This window comes from Periplaneta americana, chromosome 9, assembly GCF_040183065.1.
Source record: "Periplaneta americana isolate PAMFEO1 chromosome 9, P.americana_PAMFEO1_priV1, whole genome shotgun sequence".
Taxonomy (NCBI): domain Eukaryota; kingdom Metazoa; phylum Arthropoda; class Insecta; order Blattodea; family Blattidae; genus Periplaneta; species Periplaneta americana.
The window spans coordinates 104450085-104473239 of record NC_091125.1 but is presented as its reverse complement, the minus strand read 5'-3'; the positions used below and the strand labels follow the sequence as shown (position 1 = coordinate 104473239).

Below are 23155 nucleotides of genomic sequence, written 5' to 3'. Positions count from 1 at the left end.
TCAGTAAATACAAAAATATTCTTTGTTCTTAACTTCCATGATAAAATGTCTAGCTTTCAATAATCAGGTAATCTTGTCGTACTTTAATTTGTATTGTAATTGTAATTGTAAATTTAATATTAATTGTAATTTTATTGTTCATATTATAGTTGTAATTCCCTGGTAGAGGGGCAGAGAAGGCCTGACGGCCTTATCTCTACCAGGTTAAATAAATAAATACTACTACTAATACTACTAGAATGGACCGTTCCAGACTCCCAAGACAAATTCTCCGCTATATACCACATAGAAGACGATATTTGGGACGCCCGAGCGCCCCCTGAAAAGATGGACGGAGACCGTAACAGGCCACTAGGCATAATACCTGCAAGGACGATGATGATGATTATTATTAATATCATTGGTATTATTATTAATATCATTGGTATTATTATTGTTATTATTATTATTATTATTACTATTATTATTATTAATAGATTTTCTAGAATACTTACCCAAATCGTATGAAATTCGGGTTGTCTTTACGAGTGTAGGACTCCACAAAAGCAGCTATCATTCCAGCTATACCTGTAGCAGTAGTTAGCCCAAGACCGAACCTTGGCCATTTGTGAAGTGATAGCAGAAAAATGGGTGATATCCAGAATAGCTGCGTGTCTACTGCGAGGAACCATGATGGAATTATACACTGTAAAGACAAAATTTAAACGGCTAACTCTGATTGAGGTTTTGTCTCATAAATATATTTTCAGGCAGTAAGCCTACCTCTCACTTGCCGATATGTGTCAGAGAAAGAACAGTAATAATTGTTGCTTAAATCTGAAGTCTGATCAGTGAACTATGTAACTGGTCAGTTATGTATGCAGTGGAGAGGGAAAGTAATTGGCCGACCTATCCCATTATCTTCCAGCTTAAGTACCTGATGAGTGATGTCTTATTGGTGTCACTAATAAGGTTCCAACCAGTGTTCGGACTACTGGCTAAACATATATAAGTTAATTAGACAATACCGTAATTGGAATCTCACCTTACTCTCTTTGCCTCCACAAAAATTTTCATAATCTTTTCTTTTGTCGTGCTATTTCTTCTTCATATATCTGCCGTCTCCTTTCCTACCATTTTCATCCTTTTCCCCTTCTCTTCCTCTTTCCTTACTTCATCATACTCACTTTCATTTCTCTTTTTCACTTTTCCTTTTTTCTCATCTTTCCTCTTTCTTCCACGTCTTTATTTCTTATTTCTCATTTCTCTCCCTCATTTTTCTCTTTCCTTCTCTTAATTTTCCCTCCTCTTCCTGATATCTACCTTCTCTATATAATTCCTCCTTCCTCTTTGTGATCTCTCTTTTCTCTTTTTGACCTCTCCTTCCTCTTTGTTATATCATCTTTCTCTTTGTGATCTCTCCATCCTTTTTTTGATCTCTCCTTTCTCTTTGTGATCTCTCCTATCTCTTTGTGACCCCTCCTTCCTCTTTGTTATATCCTCTTCCTCTTTGTGATCTCTCCTTCCTCTTTGTGACCTCTCCTTCCTCTTTGTTATAGCCCTTTCTCTTTGTGATATCTCCTTCTTCTTTGTGACCTCTCCTTCCTGTTTGTGACCTATCCTTTCTCTTTGTTATATCCTCTTCCTCTTTGTGATCTCTCCTTCCTCTTTGTGATCTCTCCTTCCTCTTTGTGATCTCTCCTTCCTCTTTGTGATCTCTCCTTCCTCTTTGTGATCTCTCCTTCCTCTTTGTGATCTCTCCTTCCTCTTTGTGACCTATCCTTCCTCTTTGTTATATCCTCTTCCTCTTTGTGATCTCTTCTTCCTCTCTGTTATATGTTCTTCCTCTTTGTGAGCTCTCCTTCCTCTTTGTGATCTCTCCTTCCTCTTTGTGATCTCTCCTTCCTCTTCCTCTTTGTGATCTCTCCTACATCTTTGTGATATCTTCTCTCTTCTCTGTGATATCTTCTTTCTCTTTGTGATATCTTCTATCTCTCTATGATCTCTGCTTCCTCTCTGTGATCTGTGGTCTCTCATTTCTCTCTCCGACTTCATTTATATATTATATGTTTGAAGTTCATGCATATAATTAATCTTGTTCTCGCATAATTGTAATCAAACGGCGGGCAGTTCAGTTAATAGAGAAACACCAGTGCCGAGGCCATGACAGCACGATCTACATTTATGCCGCCCATGAGCCTTCATGACATCTAAGGGGCAACATTACTTTTGTATATTGTAATCATTTTGTTACTGTTTTCCTGTTTAAGAAAATAGGCTTATAGAAAAAATTCCAAATGTAGAATTTGCTGCAATGATTCACTAAAGCCCACCAAAGCGGTTACATCCCTGCAAACGATAATCCATTAGGAATAAGGGCCTTCCTCTATTATCTGTTTTTTTACCGGAGAGGATAAAAAGACTGAATTCACAACGAAAAGTAGAACAAATATATGGTTCCACGATGATTGGTCCACTATAGATATGTCCATTTTTCATCAAATTATATATAATATTAAACAATTAATTTCTCTCGTAAAACAATTTTTCCGTCTATACTGTCTTTATCGTCTCATTTCTCATGAATACAACCATTGGTCTTGATCTGAACTGCATTAGCATTGTTCATTTTTGCTCTCGGACATAAAATTGTTAAATCTCCTATGCACAATTGCCGCATAGAACGGCTCCTATATAACGAATGTAAATATCCGTTCAGTAGTTTAAGATAAGTTATTGTACATAGATCTACTGAAGTAAAGAATATCAGAAATCACTTTTTAGATACTGGACAAGCTGAAAACTTGAATTTCCGTAAAAATTTTAAAATTAATTTTTGCATCAAGGTAAAAAAAGAACAATTCATATTCCCATAACCTCTTATTTTTTTAATAAAAGAAAAGTAAAACTTATAAAATAATAACATTGCTTCAACTTACTATTCCGTCGGTGTACACGTAGTTCTGAATATTGAGTATGGTAGCCCACCAGTGTGTCTCGCAATATTTCTTTTCTATTTTTCCATATAGGAAGTCCCATAAGGGTCCACTTCCCAGTTTATCAAGAAATGACACATGCAGTAGGATGGCCGATCCTAACAATGGAATGACTCTGAAAAATTGAAACGTATAGCTTAAGAAAGTAGGCTAATTAAACAAAATAAAACCTGACTGCTTATAATTACACCATGGACGTAACACTTTATTTACTTCAAGGGGATAGTCACAAATAGAAGGATTTCCATGGAAGAAAAAATAATAAACCCAGTTCAAAAGAAATAAAACCAGTAAAATAAGGAGTTACAAACCGTTTATTATATATTCTTTATTAGTAAATAATTTTATATTAAAAATTTATTTTATTTGTGTATAATTATGGCATTTTTGGTTAAAATACCAATATTTTTAGTTGAATAAAGAATGTAGATCCATAAACGGAATCTGCAATGGTGAAAGGTGCTTCTATATGTATATTCATAGGCTTGCAGAACGGTAAAATAAATAAGGAGGAACAGCAGGATGATGAAATAAGCTAATTCACAATTACATATTCTTGCTATGAGCATGCGAATGCGCCAACACGTATGAAAAAGACAAATACACTCACAACTATATATTACACAGACATACACGTAAATACAGAGGGCGAATCGTAAGTAATGCCATTAATTATGGTGGACGATTACTTCTGTAAAGAGCAACAAAACAGTAAAATACCATTTTGCATTTTTTAAACAGTTTTCCAGAAAAAAAGTGCATTTTAACATACATAAATTATGAGATCGTGCAACGCTGCAATCAGCAGATAGTAACATTAAGTTGTCTTGTTCTGAACAATCCCTTCACCTGGCTTGTTGTAGGTCATTGCCATGTAAATTGTTTTTAAACTCGTAAGAAAATATACAGATAATACTGGGTGTTCAGTTCAAATTGTGTCATGGCTCACTGTATGCCGTCATATGGCTAGTCGATGAGCCTAGAGAATTCAATCTTCCTACACTTCCGCAGAGGTGTATTACATATGTGTCAGAGAAGTTGCCTAGCAAGTACGGCGTTCATTCTGAAGAGTACTTACTGATATGTACGGTAACGCCGGTAGTGGCAGGAATGTAAACTTTTTGGAAAGACGTACAGAGATGAGTTTTTTTCTTACTGTCGGAATATGGGGAGAGGGTTAAGACGATTACTTACGTATTTGTTGACATTAACTTCGACGGTCAACATGGACACGGAGCATTTGATTTGTATTGTGGAATGTTGCCGTACGCAACCGATGATAACAAATACCCTCCGTACGACTTAGCCGCGCAAAACACAGTTCGAAAGAGGTTATGGTAGCACACAGACCGTACAGACCGCCATCTGTTGCTACGACGTTCAAGTTATACCATGCCGCATACGTCCTCAAGTTCAAGTTGAACGCCTTGATTAATAGGCAACTTCTCTGACATAAAACTCGCTTCAAATCGCTGACTCACAACAGTGGCGTCATGACACACTTTGAAATGAACACCAAGTATATCCTTTTGATTTTAATGTTTAAATTGTGTTAGAGAACGGAGAATGAACAATGCTCATTTCACATTAAACAAAATCTTGGAAAATTTAAAATAAACTGTAACATAATTTTAATTAAATGTTCAGAGAACACCAGACAATAAGATACATTTATTTTAAGATATATTGAAAAGAATAAGAAATATTCCCATATTCCCTATTCAGTTGAATATTCTATAGATCGTAAACAATAATTATGCATATTTTACATCTTGATTTCATGTCATAAAAACAAAATTTCGAAATATTTAATACTCTAAAGAAAAAATAAAAATACGATATGCTTATTTTACGTAAAGTAGCGAACAAAATTAAAAATAATATTTTTGAACTCGTCGATTTAACTTAAATGAAATATTCGGTGAAAATTGGCAATAAGAAAAGCTTATTTTACATTATACAAATCTAATTAATGATTAAAAAATCTTCGTTTGTCATACTACAAGCATTTCCTTCAGCCATTTAGAAATAGTTCCCTCCCACTTTAATATCTGAAGTAGTAACCGGTAAACTTAACTTAGACGAAATCAAATTTCCCAAGCTACAGTGGGTAAAAAAAAGTATTTGGACAATTCTACCAAAACTAAAAATCTTTATATTTCTTAAATAACTTACACGATTTCATGTTGTATTATTATTCAGACAGTTGCTTACAAATAATATATTTTATTTATATATGCAAATATTAACATTGACATAATATTTACATCATAATATAAAAATAAACTCAACAAGTGACTTCATTATAGCAAAATAAGTATTTGAACAGAATGTAAAATTAAAATAAACAAATCTCTGGATGCAATCACAGTTAATTTCAGTTCTTGGTCTAATAACCCTTAGTTGCAATTACCACTTGAAGATGTCTTGGCATTGAATTTAAGTATTTCCTGAAAATTGTGAAATTAGTATTCTCCTACTCTTCTTGAATATGTTGAATTAACTCTTTTCTATTGGAGAATTGACATTGGCGTACTTTTCTCTTTAATTCACACCAAATTTCCTCAATAGGATTTAAATCCGGGGATTGACGAGGAGTTTACAGGTTGTGGGACGTATTATAGAGATTCCACTGTTGAACATTGAAAGCAGTATGCTTCGGATCGTTGTCCTGTTGGAACATCCAGCCGTTACCTAACGTAAGTACAACTGCACTTTCCTTCAGATTCTTTTAAATATGTCCAAATATTGCTTCTGATCCAAATTACCGTCTACAATCTGAATGTTACCCACTCCATTAGCATTTACACAACCCCAAACCATAACTGAATTTCTTCCAGATTTAACAGTTGGAACAATGTTACGTTTCTTGAAAGCTTTATTCTTCTTTCTCCATACATGTTGATATACTTCGATATTGTTTGATTTGGGCCTCGTCTGTGAAAATTACTACTATTCCAAAAGTTAATTCTGGTATTTCTTGACAAATGCTAGGCATTTTTTACTATTTACGTCAGATATGTATAGTTTTTTCAAGCAGAACATCCTCGGTATCCAAATTTTTTAGCGTATTTCGAACTGTTGAGGCGTAACATTTACTTGGATGTACTAAGAGAGTGAAATAGCCACTTTCCTAGCATTTATTTTTGGATTTTTCTTTACCTATCGAGGGATGTAGTTTTCATTTCGGGCATTAAGTTTCTTTGGCTGGCACGAACGTGTTTTATTTTGCAGTAACTCTTATTTTTTATACTTCTTTGTGATATACCCAATAGTAAAATGTGGTTTGCAAAGAAGATCGGAAACTTTTTCCTTTCCCGTGTAATTTTATAATCAAGTTTTTTCCTTCTAATGCAGTTCTTCTTTTCTTGTTATCCATTGCTTTGCGTTTACTTCAAACAATGTGAATAGCTTCACTGTGCTGTACTCACTGATGTGGTACACCTAAGGAAGCTTAAAAAAGTTTGTTTATGAACTGGAATAGGGCTGTGTAAATATTTAATTTGTGCTTAACTTATCTCATAATTTACGTTTAATTGAAATTAAAATTAAGGTAACAACAAATTGAAATTATAAATGAAAACAATTAAAGAGCGTGTCAACATTATCGAAATAAGACGAAAGGATTCTTAGAGAAATGAATATTACGTGTAGTGTGTATAATTAAATTTTCTCTTTATTGGAACTGTACAAATACTTTTTTACCCATTCTATATTAGTGTTATGTTTACATTTATCGTTGTCTCACCCATTCCTCGCATACGCGAGCTGCATCTCTCCAGGCAATAACCTTTACAGCGTTGTCACAGTGCATCGCGTTTTAAATTTTCTTTGCAGAACGGAAACTTACATTTGTTTGGATAAAATTTCTGCACATTTAAAAGACAAAACTAAAATTCTTTAAATCGTTTATTATCATAATACACTGCTCTCTTAAAATGACTGAGTATGTTGGGAATTAATTCACTAGCTTTCCCAAAATACGCTATGAAATGTTCCATATAAAATAATTCTTTCCTCGACAAGGAAGTAAAAATGAGCACAATTGTATTAAACGTTCTTATATGAAATATCTCGAAGAATAATCTCCTAAAATTAATTATATTACTGACGGTTTACCCTGGATATACAGGGTGGAACATAACTGTACCAAAATGATAATGGGGACAGGTTTGAAAAATCTAAACAAGTTTTTTTCTCTAAGATTTACAGTTTTAGAGAAAATCGTTATACTGAATGAACTCTCTCTAGAAAATGTTCCAACCTTATCTCAATTCTTTCTTATGGGTAGTTCTCGTATAAAGAGAAAAATCACATAATGAAGGCCCATATTTATAAACATAATGTTTATGTAAACGTTGATTTTTTTTATATTACTCGTAATTTTCAAATAAACCTATGATAGTGGAGATACAGAACCTCAGCATGGAAGTAGGATTACAACTAAACCCACAGAAAACAAAAGTTATGACTAACAACCTCAAAATACCAATCACAATAGGAAGCAGACAACTAGACTACGTGACTGAATACAACTAATCTCCTTTCACAACAGACGACAGAACGAGATTCAAAGAAGAATCGGAAACGCATGGAAGAGATTTTGGAGCCTCAGTTTCATTCTGACAGACAAGACTTACAATTTAAAATTAAGAAGCGGAATCATGAACAACTGTATCCTTCCAGTTCTCCTATACGGAGCACAGACATGGTCTCTAACGGAAAGAGAGCAGGACATGTTGAGAAGGTGTCAACGAAAAATGGAGAGGAAGATGCTGAACATCACACTCAGACATAGACTACATAACGAAGACATAAGAAGACAAACACACCTCAAAGACGCAACAAAGACGACCGACAAGCTGAAGAAGAAATGGGCAGGACACGTGATGCGACTCAACGCGAACTGGTGGACACATCCTTACGACATGGGACCCGAGGATTGTTGAGATCGTTGGGGTGTGTTCTCAACACACAACTCAATTTCAAAACACATACACTCTTTAACTATACACTACGAACATACCCACAAAGGAAACAAGAGGCGCCAAGATCAACAACGACCAGTTCCGAAGATGACCGAAAATAGGTCGAAACATGTTAGCAAGGTACGTTAATAATATTTAACACAAGAAAGTTCTTATCATACATATTTAAAAAATTAAGTTATACACGTAACTGAAGATGCGAAGCATTTAGGAATATATCTAGATAGTTGGCTAATTGTTAAGAAATGTAATCTGGAATATAAAAATAAATCTTAAATTCAACAAATTACACTGATTAATTGGACGTAAATCACAACTATCAGCAGCTAGTAAACCGTCTGCTAATCCATACTAAAATCGGATGGACTTAACTGAATCGAACATTGGAACAAGCAACTCTCACTTAACTGGACTTAACTTTTAAATTATAAACATTATTTAGTTATTTATTTAAGTTACTATGTGTTAAATTTACATCAAAATGCATGTTATATCATTTTCACTGTGAGGCACTTCATATTATTATGTTTATAATGAGTAATGCATTTCATTATTACCTCAAGAATCGATGTATATAAAACACAGGAAAATTGAATTTTATTCCTGCATCCAAAACTTGCATGGTGATGAAACATAGTAGCATTCCACTCATCACGAAAAATGTATCAACAGCAAATGTTAAATTACCAAAATAAAGGTGCTCCCATTGTCTGGCCTGGAAACAACCATACCATTCCTTTGTTAAGAAGGTACCCAAAATATATATACATACATAAAAACATATTTATTTGCTACCGTAAGTTTCTAAACACTGCTAAGTTACATAGTTATTATCTAAATACAGTAATTCTGTATTTCAGCCTCTTTTCTTTTCTTAACTTGAAATTTTTGTATTGTTTCAATTTCAATTTCAATTTCAATTTATTTAAATTCAAATATACAGAATAAAGAAATATAATTACAAAAACAAACAAAGAGAAATACAAATAAAATAATACAAGCAATATAAAAAGAAGATACAGTAGTATTAACAAAATTTGAGACCGAATGAGCAGCGCTCGTGCTCGGTCGCAGTTCAGATATAATATTAAAATAAAAATAATAATAATAATATAAATAAATAAGTAAAATAAAATAGGAACTAAAATATAATTACAGCGGCAATGGAATTAAGTATATAATATAATATTAACACTAGAGAAGAATAATATCGCACGTGAAAAGTAGGATTAACACATATTTCAAAATTATAGAATACAAATATAATATAGGTTGATTAATTCATACACATAGGCTATAAATTTATTTAATCAAATTTAAGATATTAACACGTTTCTAATTTTCTTGTTATATGTTAGTGGGTTACATGTTAGAAGTTCTGGGTGTAATTTAGTTAAAGCATTGTACAACCGAGGGCCAAAATTTATGCTATGCTTTAGACCAGCAGATGTGAGACATTTAGGTTCTACTAATGTTGAATTAATATTTCGTCTTGTGTCATAATTGTGTGTCTGTAATACAAACTTATTACGATTTTTATGATAAAATTTTAACAGCGTATACTTATAAATTTGTTCAATATTAAATACATTAAATTCAGAATAAATTAATTTAGTTGGATAATCGAAACGTTTCTTCAAACAAATTTTAATTATTCGTTTTTGTAGTAAATTTAACGGACTAAGATTAATTTTTGTACTTCCACCCCAAACAATGATATGATACATTAATTGGATTATAATTTAGAGTACTATAAGACAAGTCGTAAAAAGAATGGTAATTTATGTAACTAGTGTATAATTTTGGTAATTAAGGCACGATTGAATGTTTAGCGCGTCAGCGTAAGCGAGCGCGTTAATTTTCACGAGTGTTTATAATGAAGATTATACACGTGTTACATACGTTTTATGTTATTATAGCATTAAAATATGTAAAAAAAGCTATTATAAACTTACAAAATGTAATGTTATGACATAGCAGAGACATGAGTAATGGATATGACGTAATATATTGCATGGTTTCAAAGTAACCGTTTCCAAGACAATGTTATTTTGTTGTTGTTTTGGAGCTTTACGTTCTATAAAATTTATTGTACTGTGAAGGCGGTGATGACGACATGTAATACTAATTGCTAGATAACTTTTCTGGCACCAGTGCCAGAATTAGGACACTAAAATTGTACATGATTTAGCCTATAGCGTCATAACAAGCGTGTTTTAATGCTAAAATTGCATAAACATAATTTTCACATTTTCGTGAAAATTTCACACATTAAAAACTCATGTGGTTTATTTTTATTGGTGTTTTATTTTCATTACTATAATATTTATTATTTCAGTATTTCACTTTCGTAACTATTATAGTAATTACTACTACTACTACTACTACTACTACTACTACTACTACTACTACTACTACTACTACTACTACTACTACTACTACTACTACTACTACTACTACTACTGCTACTGCTGCTGCTACTATTACTGCTACTACTACTACTACTACTACTACTACTACTGCTGCTGCTGCTGCTGCTGCTGCTGCTGCTACTACTACTGAGATTATTATTGTCTTAAAACTCACAGATAGCATATATATCAGAAGCTCTTCTTTCTCATTGTTACCGGCTTGCATCATTTACCGCTGATAGCGCCACATACAAACAGTGTCGCTACTAATTATTGAATGACCCATATAATATATAATAAATTCATGTCTTTTGAAACTATAGCGCCACCTGACAAAAGAATAATTAGTTGTAATTATGTCCTAGATATACTATTGTTTTGTTTTCTCACGCGACCTTTCAACACAAATGCAGAATTTGTACAAATTTGAGAGAGTTGAGAAGAATAAAGAGAGCATAATATCATGCGAGCAAAATTAGGGGAACATGGATAAGAGGAGGACTAGAAGGGCAAATATTAGGAAGAAGATAGATTATGAAGATAATAAGTTAAATTGGAAGGGAATGGGCAAAATACAGAAGATGAGGACAAGAGTATATACAAGAAGTTGAGTGAGCGGGGGACGAGGAGGCGTGGAATGTAGTGTTGAAAGCGATGAAGATGCATAAGAGGAACGAGGAGGAGTAAAAGCGAACATCAGAATTTCACTTGATTGTAATAAAATTGGCACTCACTTTATCCATAAATGGAAGAATATTAACAGAAGGCGTTCCTATAGATATGGCAATTGTATGCCCAAGAATTACTGCACACATGGAGAGAAAGCGCATCCCATGCACTGCATCCATCGAGAAATTAACGTCTTCTGTGTTAAGCAAAGCCTTTCCATTAGTTTTCCAGGAGAATAGGAGCAGAATCTTTCTTCGTCGATCTGCATGAAACGAGAATAGAATACAAATGCACTTTTTGGTTTAAAAAAAAGAAGGCATTATCCACTTAGTACAAACACAGTCTGATATATACAGTCACAAAACTCAATACGTAGTAAATATGCATCCATAGATAGTTGCTAACCACTAGGCTCGGTACTATCGCCTCAATACAGACAATGTGAAATAGTACCTGCACAGTCTATTGTTCCTAGTACCCTCAAAACTCAAGCTTCGTGACTGTATATACTAGACTGTGGTACAAAGGCAACAGTAAAAGAATTTTAGAGTTCAGCAAATGTTGGAATAAATTATTGTAACAGACAATATTATTGTAAGCAGGCATAGTGTTATCCGAGAACTAGTTTCTTTCCATGTAGTGAAACTTGAAATATTTAAGCATAATTACCTTTATTCGTTACCAAAATGTCATAAAGAGTGCTGAGGACACACAGTATTCCGATGAAGGAGAACAACATTCTGAAAAGGGGAAAAAAATTATATTAAACTTCAATTTTATTGGCAATTATATACATTATTTTATCTAATCGGCTATTCAAATTGTCATTATTTATCTTCTGAATAATGTATTTGTAATAAAATCGACTACTTATATTACTTTACATGTTACTTGTACCCCTTTGCTTCTGACTCCCTCGTACCCTATTTAAGAGATTTAAGAAACTTTTTTGGAAAAAAAATTACATTTAAAGTCATAGTAGACAGGCACGTAGTCCTTTTATTTATGATAGTATAGTCCTTTTATTCATGATTACAATGATGATTTAACGAAGTTGAGATTAAAATAGATTCAAGAAATAAAAACTTAACTAGAAACTTCGCCCTAAAATTGATTGCATAGAGAAGTGCATCGGTAACCATGGCCTTCTGGTCCCTGTTAATTTTAAGATGTGAAGAATAATTGACTCGATTATTATTGAAAGGTCACAGGTCCACTTTTTTTTTACAAATTGAGTTATGACCACCATCATATTCTTCTTACTGTAGCACACCGTTTGCTGAAGAAAAGACACAAGTATGTGCACTCTACCGAATGTTACAGTGTAAAGAAGTTTCTGTTTAGCATTGAAAGAGCATGTTCAGGACATGTGACCTATCAGTAACAAACTCTCTTCTTTTCCCATCATTCTTTGCATGATGTACAATATAAAATCTCACGATTCCATTCTTTGTTTACAATAGTTACAAAAAGGCGAGTAGTTGAATCGTTAGGAAAAGAAGTGTCTAAAGATCAGAAAATATACTTTTAAATTTCACAATATTCAGTGATGGTTTTTGATGTTAAGTCCCCTGGTAGGCCTACAGTGGTTGCATATGAATATATTTATGGAGTAATGACACACACACATTCAAGTTACTGCATATAATTAATGTGATGTATCCTAATGACTTGAAACTACTTTAAAGTAAATCATATTATGGAAAAGTTCCAATAAATAAGAAGAAAGTTGAAAATGTCCGCCAAGTTATGCAGTATGTACTTCCTGAATATCTTCAATTTTATGAAGAAATTCCCCAGTAGCTGATAGAAGAAAAAAACAATGAAGGTGACTGAAAACTTCAGAGGAAGTGTTTAATGAAGAAACTTAAAAGCTTTTATGCTTTTAAATTGCTTTATTTCAGAAATAAGATATATTGCCGTAGCAAAATAATGTTCTTAACGGTTATATTCTTAAATATTTGTTAGTCAGTAATAACTTAGTTACAACACATTTAAGAACATAAAAATTCATTTTATTATGTTTTACTTATTGTTTATTATTGAAAGGGGACAAGTCCATCATAAATATTATTTTTTTACAGTTAAGTTTTAGTGATGTTACCATTAATTTATGCATGTAAATGTAACTTAACATCTTTGTCTTCGAATAAAAAATATCTGATTACACTACAAAGTACCGTTAACAAAATAATCAGTTTTTTGCTTCTCCTGTAAAATTTACAAAAGTGGACATGTGACCTTTTAAAAGTTATCGGTTCAATTACATTTACAAGATCAGACACTTTAAAGGAGGAATTCATAATCGCTGATAATAGAATGAAGCATTCGTGAATCACTCTATATGTTATTAAAAGCTTGTGCATTTCACTGTATGAGCTTCAGCTCTTATCTCTTTTGACACGGGATCCAATATAAGCAAGAATTATGAGGCAGTAAGAGGAGAGGTGTTCTGATAGTTGCATTTGCCACAGCTTTGAGGAATTACAGCGTGTGTTCGCGACGATGTTATCGGACTGCTGAAAGTTCAAACTCATTTTTCTAATTAACCGTGCATTTAATCACAAAACGTAATGCAGGTTTTCAATTTATTTCAGTGTCTTTCAATCTGCAAGGTTATTTCACTTCCATATAATCTTAAGAGCAATTATAACTCTCCATTTACAGAAGTAAGAGAGATACCTCCTTACTACCTGAAATAAAATATAAAGTTACCTACATGGCAATCCAGTCGATTGTTTCAAGTGGTCTTGCACTATTTTTCGTGTGGCAGAGTAAGGGATCCACAATAAAATTCTTGTTTATTTTCGACAGCACGTACTGCAAATCTTGAGGAGTACAGGTAGATGGCGTGCAAATGGACCAAAATATTGGTACTACGCCTAGCTAGAACAGTGCATGAATAAAATAAATTGGTAAATACATTAACAGTGGAGTATTTTATGGATTTACAGATGATGAAAAATGCTTGTTACCAATTTTTAAGTCAGATGAAGTTCATCACATTTATTTTATAGCTAAATTCTTGTTATCGGAGTATGAAAGCAGAATATAATTTTAAGTGATTCAGAATTGTTTGAAACATTTGAATGAAATTTATTCAGAGCGAATATCTTCCATTGCACACTCGTACTTTTATTGCCTCATGTATTGTACAGTCATATTCATTCTCCAATTGTTCTGTTCGAACGTAGTAATATTTTTCTGAATTTGAGGGAAAATATTACACGTATGTCATTGTTTCAATTTACAGTCTATTCAAATAAATAATTATGCTATAATATATAATTTTACCAGGTAACGTAAGATAAGTGAACAATTAAAAAAAAGAGAAATATATAGGCCTATTTAGAGTTGAACAACGATCGAGAAAGCAAGACTAACAGCGCCCGGAAAGCCGAACATCCGCACGACAGTATTGCCTATGTCGTTGACTGCTTGTGAATGAATCAAGTGGACGTTCAAGATGTCTGGAGTGGTTAACTCTCGAACGTAAAACAGCCTTGAATCGTCACAGTTGTTTATACCAGACTGAATTTTTATATGTTTTGGCAATGATATGCATGTATAAACAATCAATTAGACTATTTGAAACATCATCTCTACCTTTGTGTATAATAATCCGTTCCCCAACCTTTATTTAGTTACTAGGCCCTTATTAAAAGGCTAAGATTTTTTTTCCCTATTTTTGAAATAAATTAGTGTACAATCTCAAATAAAAAATATGAACGCTTTATTTAACGTTATGTTTTATGTTTCTTAGAAATGCAAATTTGAGTTTTTTTTCTATTGATATAACCATAGGTAATATCTGTTAATAGAACCAGAACATTTTGATAACTACGATACTGTTTTGTTTTGTCTTTTTGTGTTAATTAAACGTCTCTAATGTTACATACTTCAATCATGTATGTTATTCAAAGTTACGAAATCTTTCCACGCCGACCAAATGATATTTCGAGAATGATGAGCAAGACTCGAAACGCACGAGAGTTACGAGACGAGACTCAAAAGACAAGTGCAACGAACACACGAGCGAGAGCGACAGTTAGTTTTGTTCATCTCTAGTTTACATATAGGCCTACACTATGAACGTCTCAGTAGACAAAAATTAGACTAAAAGAATACAGTAAGAATGGAGAGTAGGCAATTCATGTTAATAGTGTCTAGTCAAACGTTAACTAATTGGTAATAAACGTCATTAAATTGAGAAAAAGTGTAATATAGTTTAGAGTTTATTGACTTAATTTTAAATGTAGATTACAATGGTGAACAATCTGAATTGGCTTCAACTTCCCTCTTTAAATTAAATCAATTTTAGCTAAAGAGGCTTTAGCAACATGTTCGTGAAATTTCTCAAAAATCACCATAACAATTTGTATACGTGGTTACTTAACAACACTGTATCAATTGCGAGGTTATTTACTTGGCGTGCTGAAGCCAAGGACTCTCCATAGATTACCTGAAATTTGCCTTAAAGTTGGGGAAAACCTCGGAAAAAACCCAACCAGATAATCAACTCAAGCAATAATCGAATCCGCCCGATCGCAACTCCTGATCGCGCCTTAGCCGACTGAGACTGAGCTACGCAGGTGGCTAACATCTTTTTATATACAGTTTTTCTTCCTATGTTACTTTGCTTTGTAAAAAGAATAATTTAGCATTAAAAATTTGAAAAATATTAAATGGAATTCTGAGACTCTTATCATTACAGCAACTGGCTCAAGTGAAAATAATTTATCAAAAATAAAATTCCTCTATGTAAACAAAGGAGATGATTACAACTGCCTGTCAAGGCAGGTAATCCTTTATTAAAACGAGCGACCCATGGTTCGTTTTGTTTGGCTTTTAAATTATTCGTAGCGAAGAACGACTTCTGATTTACATTTCGATATTTTGTCACTCCAATCTCTTAGAACCCAATTTACTTCTTTTCTCATTTAATTTCCTTTATATCAAAGACTGCATAACCAAAATCGTTTTCATATACATCTAAAATAATCTTAGAAATAGCTAAGCTAAAATTATTGTCATGTACCGAAGTACATATAATATGTCCATGCAGGAATTTTGCATTATATGATGAAGGATCGATGGAGCGGAGAAAAATTCTCTTCGGCACTGTCAGTCATAATGAGTGCACCTCTGCACATAGTGTGTTGGACATTGTGCCACGGTCACACATCTGTGACACAGTGCATGAGGGTTGGCCACTAAGGGGAAACTAAGAGGTGGAGCTTAAACTGAGAGGATTCAATCCGGCATCGGAATTGGAATCCGGTGTGGCTTAGTGGATAGAGCGTCACTACGTAGAGCTGAAAACCCGGGTTCGAATCCCGGTGCCGGAGAGAATTTTTCTCCGCTCCACCGATCCTTCATCACATAAGCTAAAATTGTTATAAAATATATGTCATAATACATCTTGAGAGAACACAATTTCCTTAGTGAAATATGATATTCCCCAGACTAATTAATTCTCTTGATAACTTTAGCCTTTTAAGATCCTGTGTTCCATGTCGATTTGAATTTATGTTGCATCAAGGATTTGATGGTGATTATTATTAGCCTATTATTATTGTTATTATTATTATTGTTATTATTATTATTATCATCATCATTATTAGTATTATCATCATCATCATCATCATCATCATCATCATAATTCCTGTATAGTTACGGAATAGTAAAAGGGAAACTGTATTATTCTATGAAAATCTGTCGTATACGCAGTGTTTGTCCACAAGGCCTCTAATTGCACTCCTCCCAGCTTTAAATCAAGATCTACGGTTTAGAAAACTGATACACACACTTGGATAACGATTTTTCGTTGTGCGGTATAGAGGCTATACAGTATTTTGATCGTGATTGTGAAACTTTAGTTATTCGCTCAACAATCTTTATGATTTTTATACTTACTATCATTTATTACTTATATTTTTACTCAGTATGCTCCGAAATGAGACCTGAGTGGAAGATTATGAGAAAAGTTGCCATTAATAACATAATGAGCATGCTTGATGTATAGTGTATATGTATTGTATAATGTACCATAAACCAGGGTTATTTTGGCCCACACACGATAAAAAGTTGTAAAAATTATTCCCACTGTGAGTTTCATCCACACCGTTCATTTCTACACGTCATAGATAGATATTTTAAGAATAACTCCCGCTATCAGGATTGTCTATAACGGTCTTTGGTGGACACCTGTGATGTCCATGGCGTTTGTTGTTGTAGAAGTAGTAAATCAATATTGTGTAAACTTCCTCCTTCCCAGCTGATACCGGTATTTAAAAAAATCAAGTAAGTATATTTTTTGTAAGCTGGCATACAAGATATGTAAACAATATTTCATTATTTTAAAACCCCATGACAGTATTTCCTATCTAAAAATAAATAGCACCTATTCACGTGGATAGGGGCTACATTGACCCAGGTCAAAGTAATCTCTAGCACTAAATTTTCTTTCGTTGTAACTGTTTGCAGGCCATGTCAGACCATTGAAATTAAAATACCCCATCACTGACTGTTGGAAACTTTGTGTAACTTGGAAAACCCAGTTATCTAGCTTTTATCACGCAAATGGAAGAAGATGGAATTTATGGTGACTGTTTGCGTGCAAGTCCTACCGGTCGGTATTGGGTATGGCCCCAACAGAAGAACATTTTATTGTACCAGTGGAAAAGAAAATAACCCCCCCCTCCAAACAATTGAAGAGGGGTTTTCTCAGTCTTCAAGGCGTCAGCTGAATGTAAAAGATCTGTAGTTTTGTTTTGTTTATTTTGTTTTGCAGCCTTATCAATATAATGTATCTTTGTGTACCTCGTGCCATACCATTTTAGACATTACATTTAAACAAGAATTTTTAGCATAAAACATTGGGAAGGTTTAAATATTTGTCTCAAAATAAATATCTTTCATGTTTCAGACAGACTTCTTTTTAAGAATATTATTGCCAGTTTGTAGTTCAATTTCCCAGGTGCTGTATTACATTGACCCAGTTTAATTTTACTATGCTTATATGTGAAAAAACATAGGTTGGTCAAAGTAACCTCATGTACCGGGTAACTTTGGCCCACACTTTTGAACTAAGTTTTATCACATGAACTATTATAAGTGAATATTATGATTGTTGAAATACTTTTAGGAAATGTCGCATATGAAATTTGGAGCTTTATCTCCGAACTTTTTACAAGAAACTAGCAAAAGAACATTTAAAAATATATTTCAGTGATCAAAGTAACCCCTGTTTACGGTACATTTATTGTAGTCAAAATTATGTACAATTTGTGTATCATTCGTTAATGATGGTTCTGTTACCTTGATGTATATAAAATGCTTTACTTACATTTCCAGCCATTTTAACTAATTCGGGATTATTATATTTGAAAATAGTTGCGCAATGTTGACCTACGAATGAGCCCCATTGCCCATGAGCTTCTACGTCCAAGCATTCATCGAAGTTCCCAAGTTCGACTACATTGCCTTGTAGGAGTCCTGATTGGAATTTCGAGGTTGAATCCAACACTGGAAATAGAATATATAATTCCTAGTTGATAAACGTTGAATTATTTTAAAATACGGTTTAGAAACTAAAATCAGCACCGTGTGATTTCATTTAAAACTATCATATTAAAAAAGTAACTTCATTTTTCGTGATACAGAAAATAAATGACTTAAATGAGCATCAAAAATTAATTTTCTTCTTATTCCGCTTCGCTAATAATACCACAATCCAAGCGTTAGGGGACCCTCTAGGATAAATCCATAAATTAAAATATTTATGGTAAGCTTACACTTCAAGTAGCACGTTACGTTATTAGCAGCCAGCGCATTTTTGTTCCCAAACGTACAGCGCATCGAGTAATTTCTTCTGGAACATCTATTACGTCACGTCGATGCATAACGTGGCTCGTTAGTCATGGATTCATAAGCAGGATAATATGGTAAGCAGGTACGCATAGATTATGAATTATACATGGTACAATACAGGAGATCCGTCGTCAATGTTGTATATGTAAAGTAGCAAGTTACGACTACATTGTGATCTGATTCTAATACTGAATAAGTTGCATTTTCATTCAGACTTTTGTGTTTATATTATTTTAATTTATAAATGCCTATTATTATTCGGTTGAGAAGCTTTTGTCATCTAGTCTGCTGTCAAAAATCTGTCAGTTACAATTTATAAAACAGTTGTATTACCGGTTGTTCTGTATGGTTGTGAAACTTGGACTCTCACTTTGAGAGAGGAACAGAGATTAAGGCTGTTTGAGAATAAAGTTCGTAGGAAAATATTTGGGGTTAAGAGGGATGAAGTTGCAGGAGAATGGAGAAAGTTACGCAACGCAAAACTGCACGCATTGTTTTCGTCACCTTACATAATTAGGAACATTAAATCCAGACGTTTGAGATGGGCAGGGCATGTAGCACGTACGGGTAAAACGAGAAATGCATATAGAGTGTTAGTTGGGTGACCGGAGGGAAAAAGACCTTTGGGGAGGCCGAGACGTATATGGGAGGATAATATTAAAATGGATTTGAGGAAGGTGAGATATGATGATAGAGACTGGATTAATCTTGCACAGGATAAGGATCGGTGACGGGCTTATGTGAGGGCGGCAATGAACTTGCGGGTTCCTTAAAAGCCATTTGTAAGTAAGTAATCTATGTTATATTGTATTTCATTTTGATCTGTATTTTGTATATATTGTGTAAAATGTAAATATTGTTAATTTGTATATTGATTTTTGTTATTATAATTGTCACTGTAACGTCCTGTGACGTAGGAAGAACATTTCTTAACTTAAATTTTCACTGACAGTTATGGTAAAAGATGTGAATTTCATAATCTCAGAATATATATTTTTGTTTGCCATAACGGAGCTGATTTTATTAAGTGAATTAATTGTACATATTGTATTTATAAAGTATACAAGTTAATGTGTATCATGTTTACTATTATGTTCTAATATATACTATATGAAGTAGTTCAGTATTATCATCGATCTAATTATATTTCCTGTCATATGTAGCACTAATATTTTGTAGAACGCTAGTTTCGCAATGTTAGTGCATTTATGTGGTTAAAAACTAGCTGGACTGACCATTTACATTTAGTAGCAATCCCACTTACAGTTATCATGCTCCGTTATTATTATTATTATTATTATTATTATTATTATTATTATTATTATTATTATTATTATGTACCGAACTAGGTTTTACCTTTCGTAGCGTCCTGACATAAGCATTTAAGGTTAGAGTTTGAACCCTGAAACTCCAGGATATACTAACCGATAACTTTCCTAACTTGTTTGGGAACGAAAATGCGCTGCCTGGTTATTAGTTACAAGTGAAGTATTTTTCTATTACACAACTTGTACCATGTAGAAGCTAGAACAAGAAATACATAAAACAAGTAAGATGTTTGCATTCCTTCTGTACAATTCTGGACAATGAAGGAATTAGAAATTTTAGAGCAATTATTATCACAACCCATACAAAAAAGGAAATATAAGCACAGTTTAGTATATACAGTTGCGAAGCTCAATACTTACTAAATATGCAAACATAGACAGTTGAAATATGCATCCATAGATAGTTGCTAGCCACCAGGATCGCTACTATCGCCTCATCACAGACTCTTTCCCTAGCAGACGATAAACTGTATTGTACTTTTGATATCGTGTTCTTTTGAAAAATTAACACCTTCTTTCCACTATTGAAATACGAAATACATATGGTTTATATATTATTTTCATAAAGTATATATTATATTTTATAAACTCACCTTCCTGGATCTTTCGGAAGAAGGATAACTCTGACCTCTTCTTCTTAGAATTTATAGTGCAACAAACGTATCCTTGTCCCATATTATTACTCAAATTATTGTATTTTAGCCATTTACAGTTATTACAACCGATAACGAACATTTCACAGTTTACACAACTTTTCACAACAATGCGAAATACGGCATAGTCAACGCCTTTTCGATCTAGACTAGGCCGTAATATATGTTCGGGTTTTCTATTTCAGTGTATGGAGCTCAGTGAAATATTATATTATAACTTTATTGCGTATCATACCTAAGTTTTATTTAGTATAATGTGTCCGTAAGTTCCCTTTACTTCTTGTTGCATAATATGTTGCAGAAATAATTACAAAACTGTGTTATTTTAATGTGAAGAGAATTTTACATGTTAACATAATCTTTTCACATCAACATTTTAAGTTTAGAATGGAAGCTATTTTGAGGTTTAATAAAAAAGAATTTATATTGTGATTTTAATATAGCACAGCTACCTTCCTTGATAAAGACAGAAAATTTATCATACCACTCTTATGAATTTAGTATACGTACGATTGTTACTTCGTCTCTTAAGTAGTATATAAATACAATAATTCAATACTCAATTGTAGTTTCAAAATACAGATAAATTGGGTGTGCGGAGTATCATACATGACATTATGCTTAATTATGATGTATAATTGCGAATTTAGGAATATAAGGTATAGTAAACATAACCTATAATATTTCCATATGAATGGCAGGGCATTGGAGACCACTAAAATTAGACAGAAAGGGGCAACATAACCTATAATTTCAACATACCTAAATATTCGTTCGGTGCAACCGAACATTATTGAATCGTGCATAAATGAATGTACAATAATTTCGCAATATTTAATCGAAATAAAGGCAGGTAGGTCTATTACACATACGAACAACGTAATTTTCACACCAAAAATAATATTACACCTTAACTCGCAAGGAATTATGTCTGAAGTGTCTCCTAATCATTGTTTTAAATTTTATTGCAATTACACTACATTTTAGAGAAATATGTTACTTTTTATGAATTCCAATTAATTTATATGGTTGAAACGCCACCCTTCGTGATCGGGTTAAGCGAGTCACATGGTCTGCCTTACGGCCTGTATTAGATCACGATGCCAGTGACACAGTCTATTGTTCCTAGTACACACGGCGCTCCAAGCGGCTAGCAACTATCGCGAGAAATGCAAAAAATCACCCCAAGCTTCGCGACTGTATATACTAGACTGTGGTATAAGGTTACAACTTCTTAAATAAGGCCTGAAATTAACACATAAATGTCTTTCCTTTAAACAGTTAAGACCGAAATAAAGCATATGTGTTCTATTTTAAGTAGATTTTACCAGAATTAAAATTTTCTCTATCCAAGATTATTTTACATATGTGTAGTTCTAAATACTAGCTGAACAGCTGGGGAGTGTAGATGGTTCACCAAGTTCTCTCTCAAGAAACGGGCAGCAATCACATTACGATTACCAATGCGTTGGTGAAGTACCGTTTATACACAGAAATGATTCGCACCAACTGGTTTGCACATTACGGTTACCTTTATTGAGAAATATAATCCGTGTGTGAGAGAACTTTTCTCCAGATAGCTATGCAATAATTAACCTCAACCTGCTTATTGACCAGTCTGTCTTTTATTATTTTTAACGGCTCTTCAGTGCAGTATAATCAGTTTTAGTAGGCGTATTATAGGTACAGTAAATATGCATAGAAAGTGTAAATTCAAAGTTTTATATTTAAAAGAAGACACCCAGTTAGTTAAAAACCTGTGTTACGTTTGTCACTACCAATGGTTAGGATATACTGTAGAAGTTACAAAAAGAGGACTTTAAAAAAATTAAAAGCAGATTTTAAAAAAATCTCAGTGATTGCGTGAAATTTCTATAGGCCTGCTCGAATTAATGTAATAAAATACATTATGTACTTCACTCCCATCTCTTCTACTAATGAAGTTCAACCGTCCTCCACACAGAACCAAGGCCGCATATATGCAGTGAAAGTCACCTTACGGTCATAATAGTACGTTCCAGAAACATGGTCGCGTTTTCCAGTGAAGAAAGAGCATTCATTATTGAATCATATTTTCGCACAGAAACTGTGCGTCCGTTTGCTTACGTCGCATCACGGTTTCCCCCACCCGCTTTTGCTCGCTCCTCTGTAAAGGCTAGTGGGTTGGCTGTCTAAACTCTTTTCAGAAAACATTAATTTCTGTTAGGAATTGGACGTCTACGTAATATTATACAACTGTTTAAAATAATTTAAATAAAA

General features: G+C 33.4%; 2 protein-coding genes across 5 annotated transcripts in view; one reads left to right on the top strand and one right to left on the bottom strand.

Moving 5' to 3' along the window:
* Bap111 (Brahma associated protein 111kD) overlaps positions 1-23155 on the top strand; it is a 643372-nt gene that overhangs the window by 280171 nt on the left and 340046 nt on the right. The gene's annotated exons all lie outside the window — the stretch shown is intronic.
* The window catches only part of LOC138706344 (nose resistant to fluoxetine protein 6-like), a 93247-nt gene that overhangs the window by 21389 nt on the left and 48703 nt on the right, over positions 1-23155 (bottom strand). The window contains exons 3-9 of one of the 2 annotated variants that reach the window (XM_069835514.1): positions 18392-18570; positions 13763-13929; positions 11713-11783; positions 11109-11305; positions 8521-8678; positions 2919-3090; positions 495-685 (exon numbers count right to left, since the gene is read on the bottom strand). In XM_069835514.1, coding sequence (XP_069691615.1) covers positions 495-685; positions 2919-3090; positions 8521-8678; positions 11109-11305; positions 11713-11783; positions 13763-13929; positions 18392-18570 — 1135 coding nt within the window. The remainder of the gene's footprint in view (positions 1-494; positions 686-2918; positions 3091-8520; positions 8679-11108; positions 11306-11712; positions 11784-13762; positions 13930-18391; positions 18571-23155) is intronic. The other variant, XM_069835515.1, reaches the window with a different exon arrangement.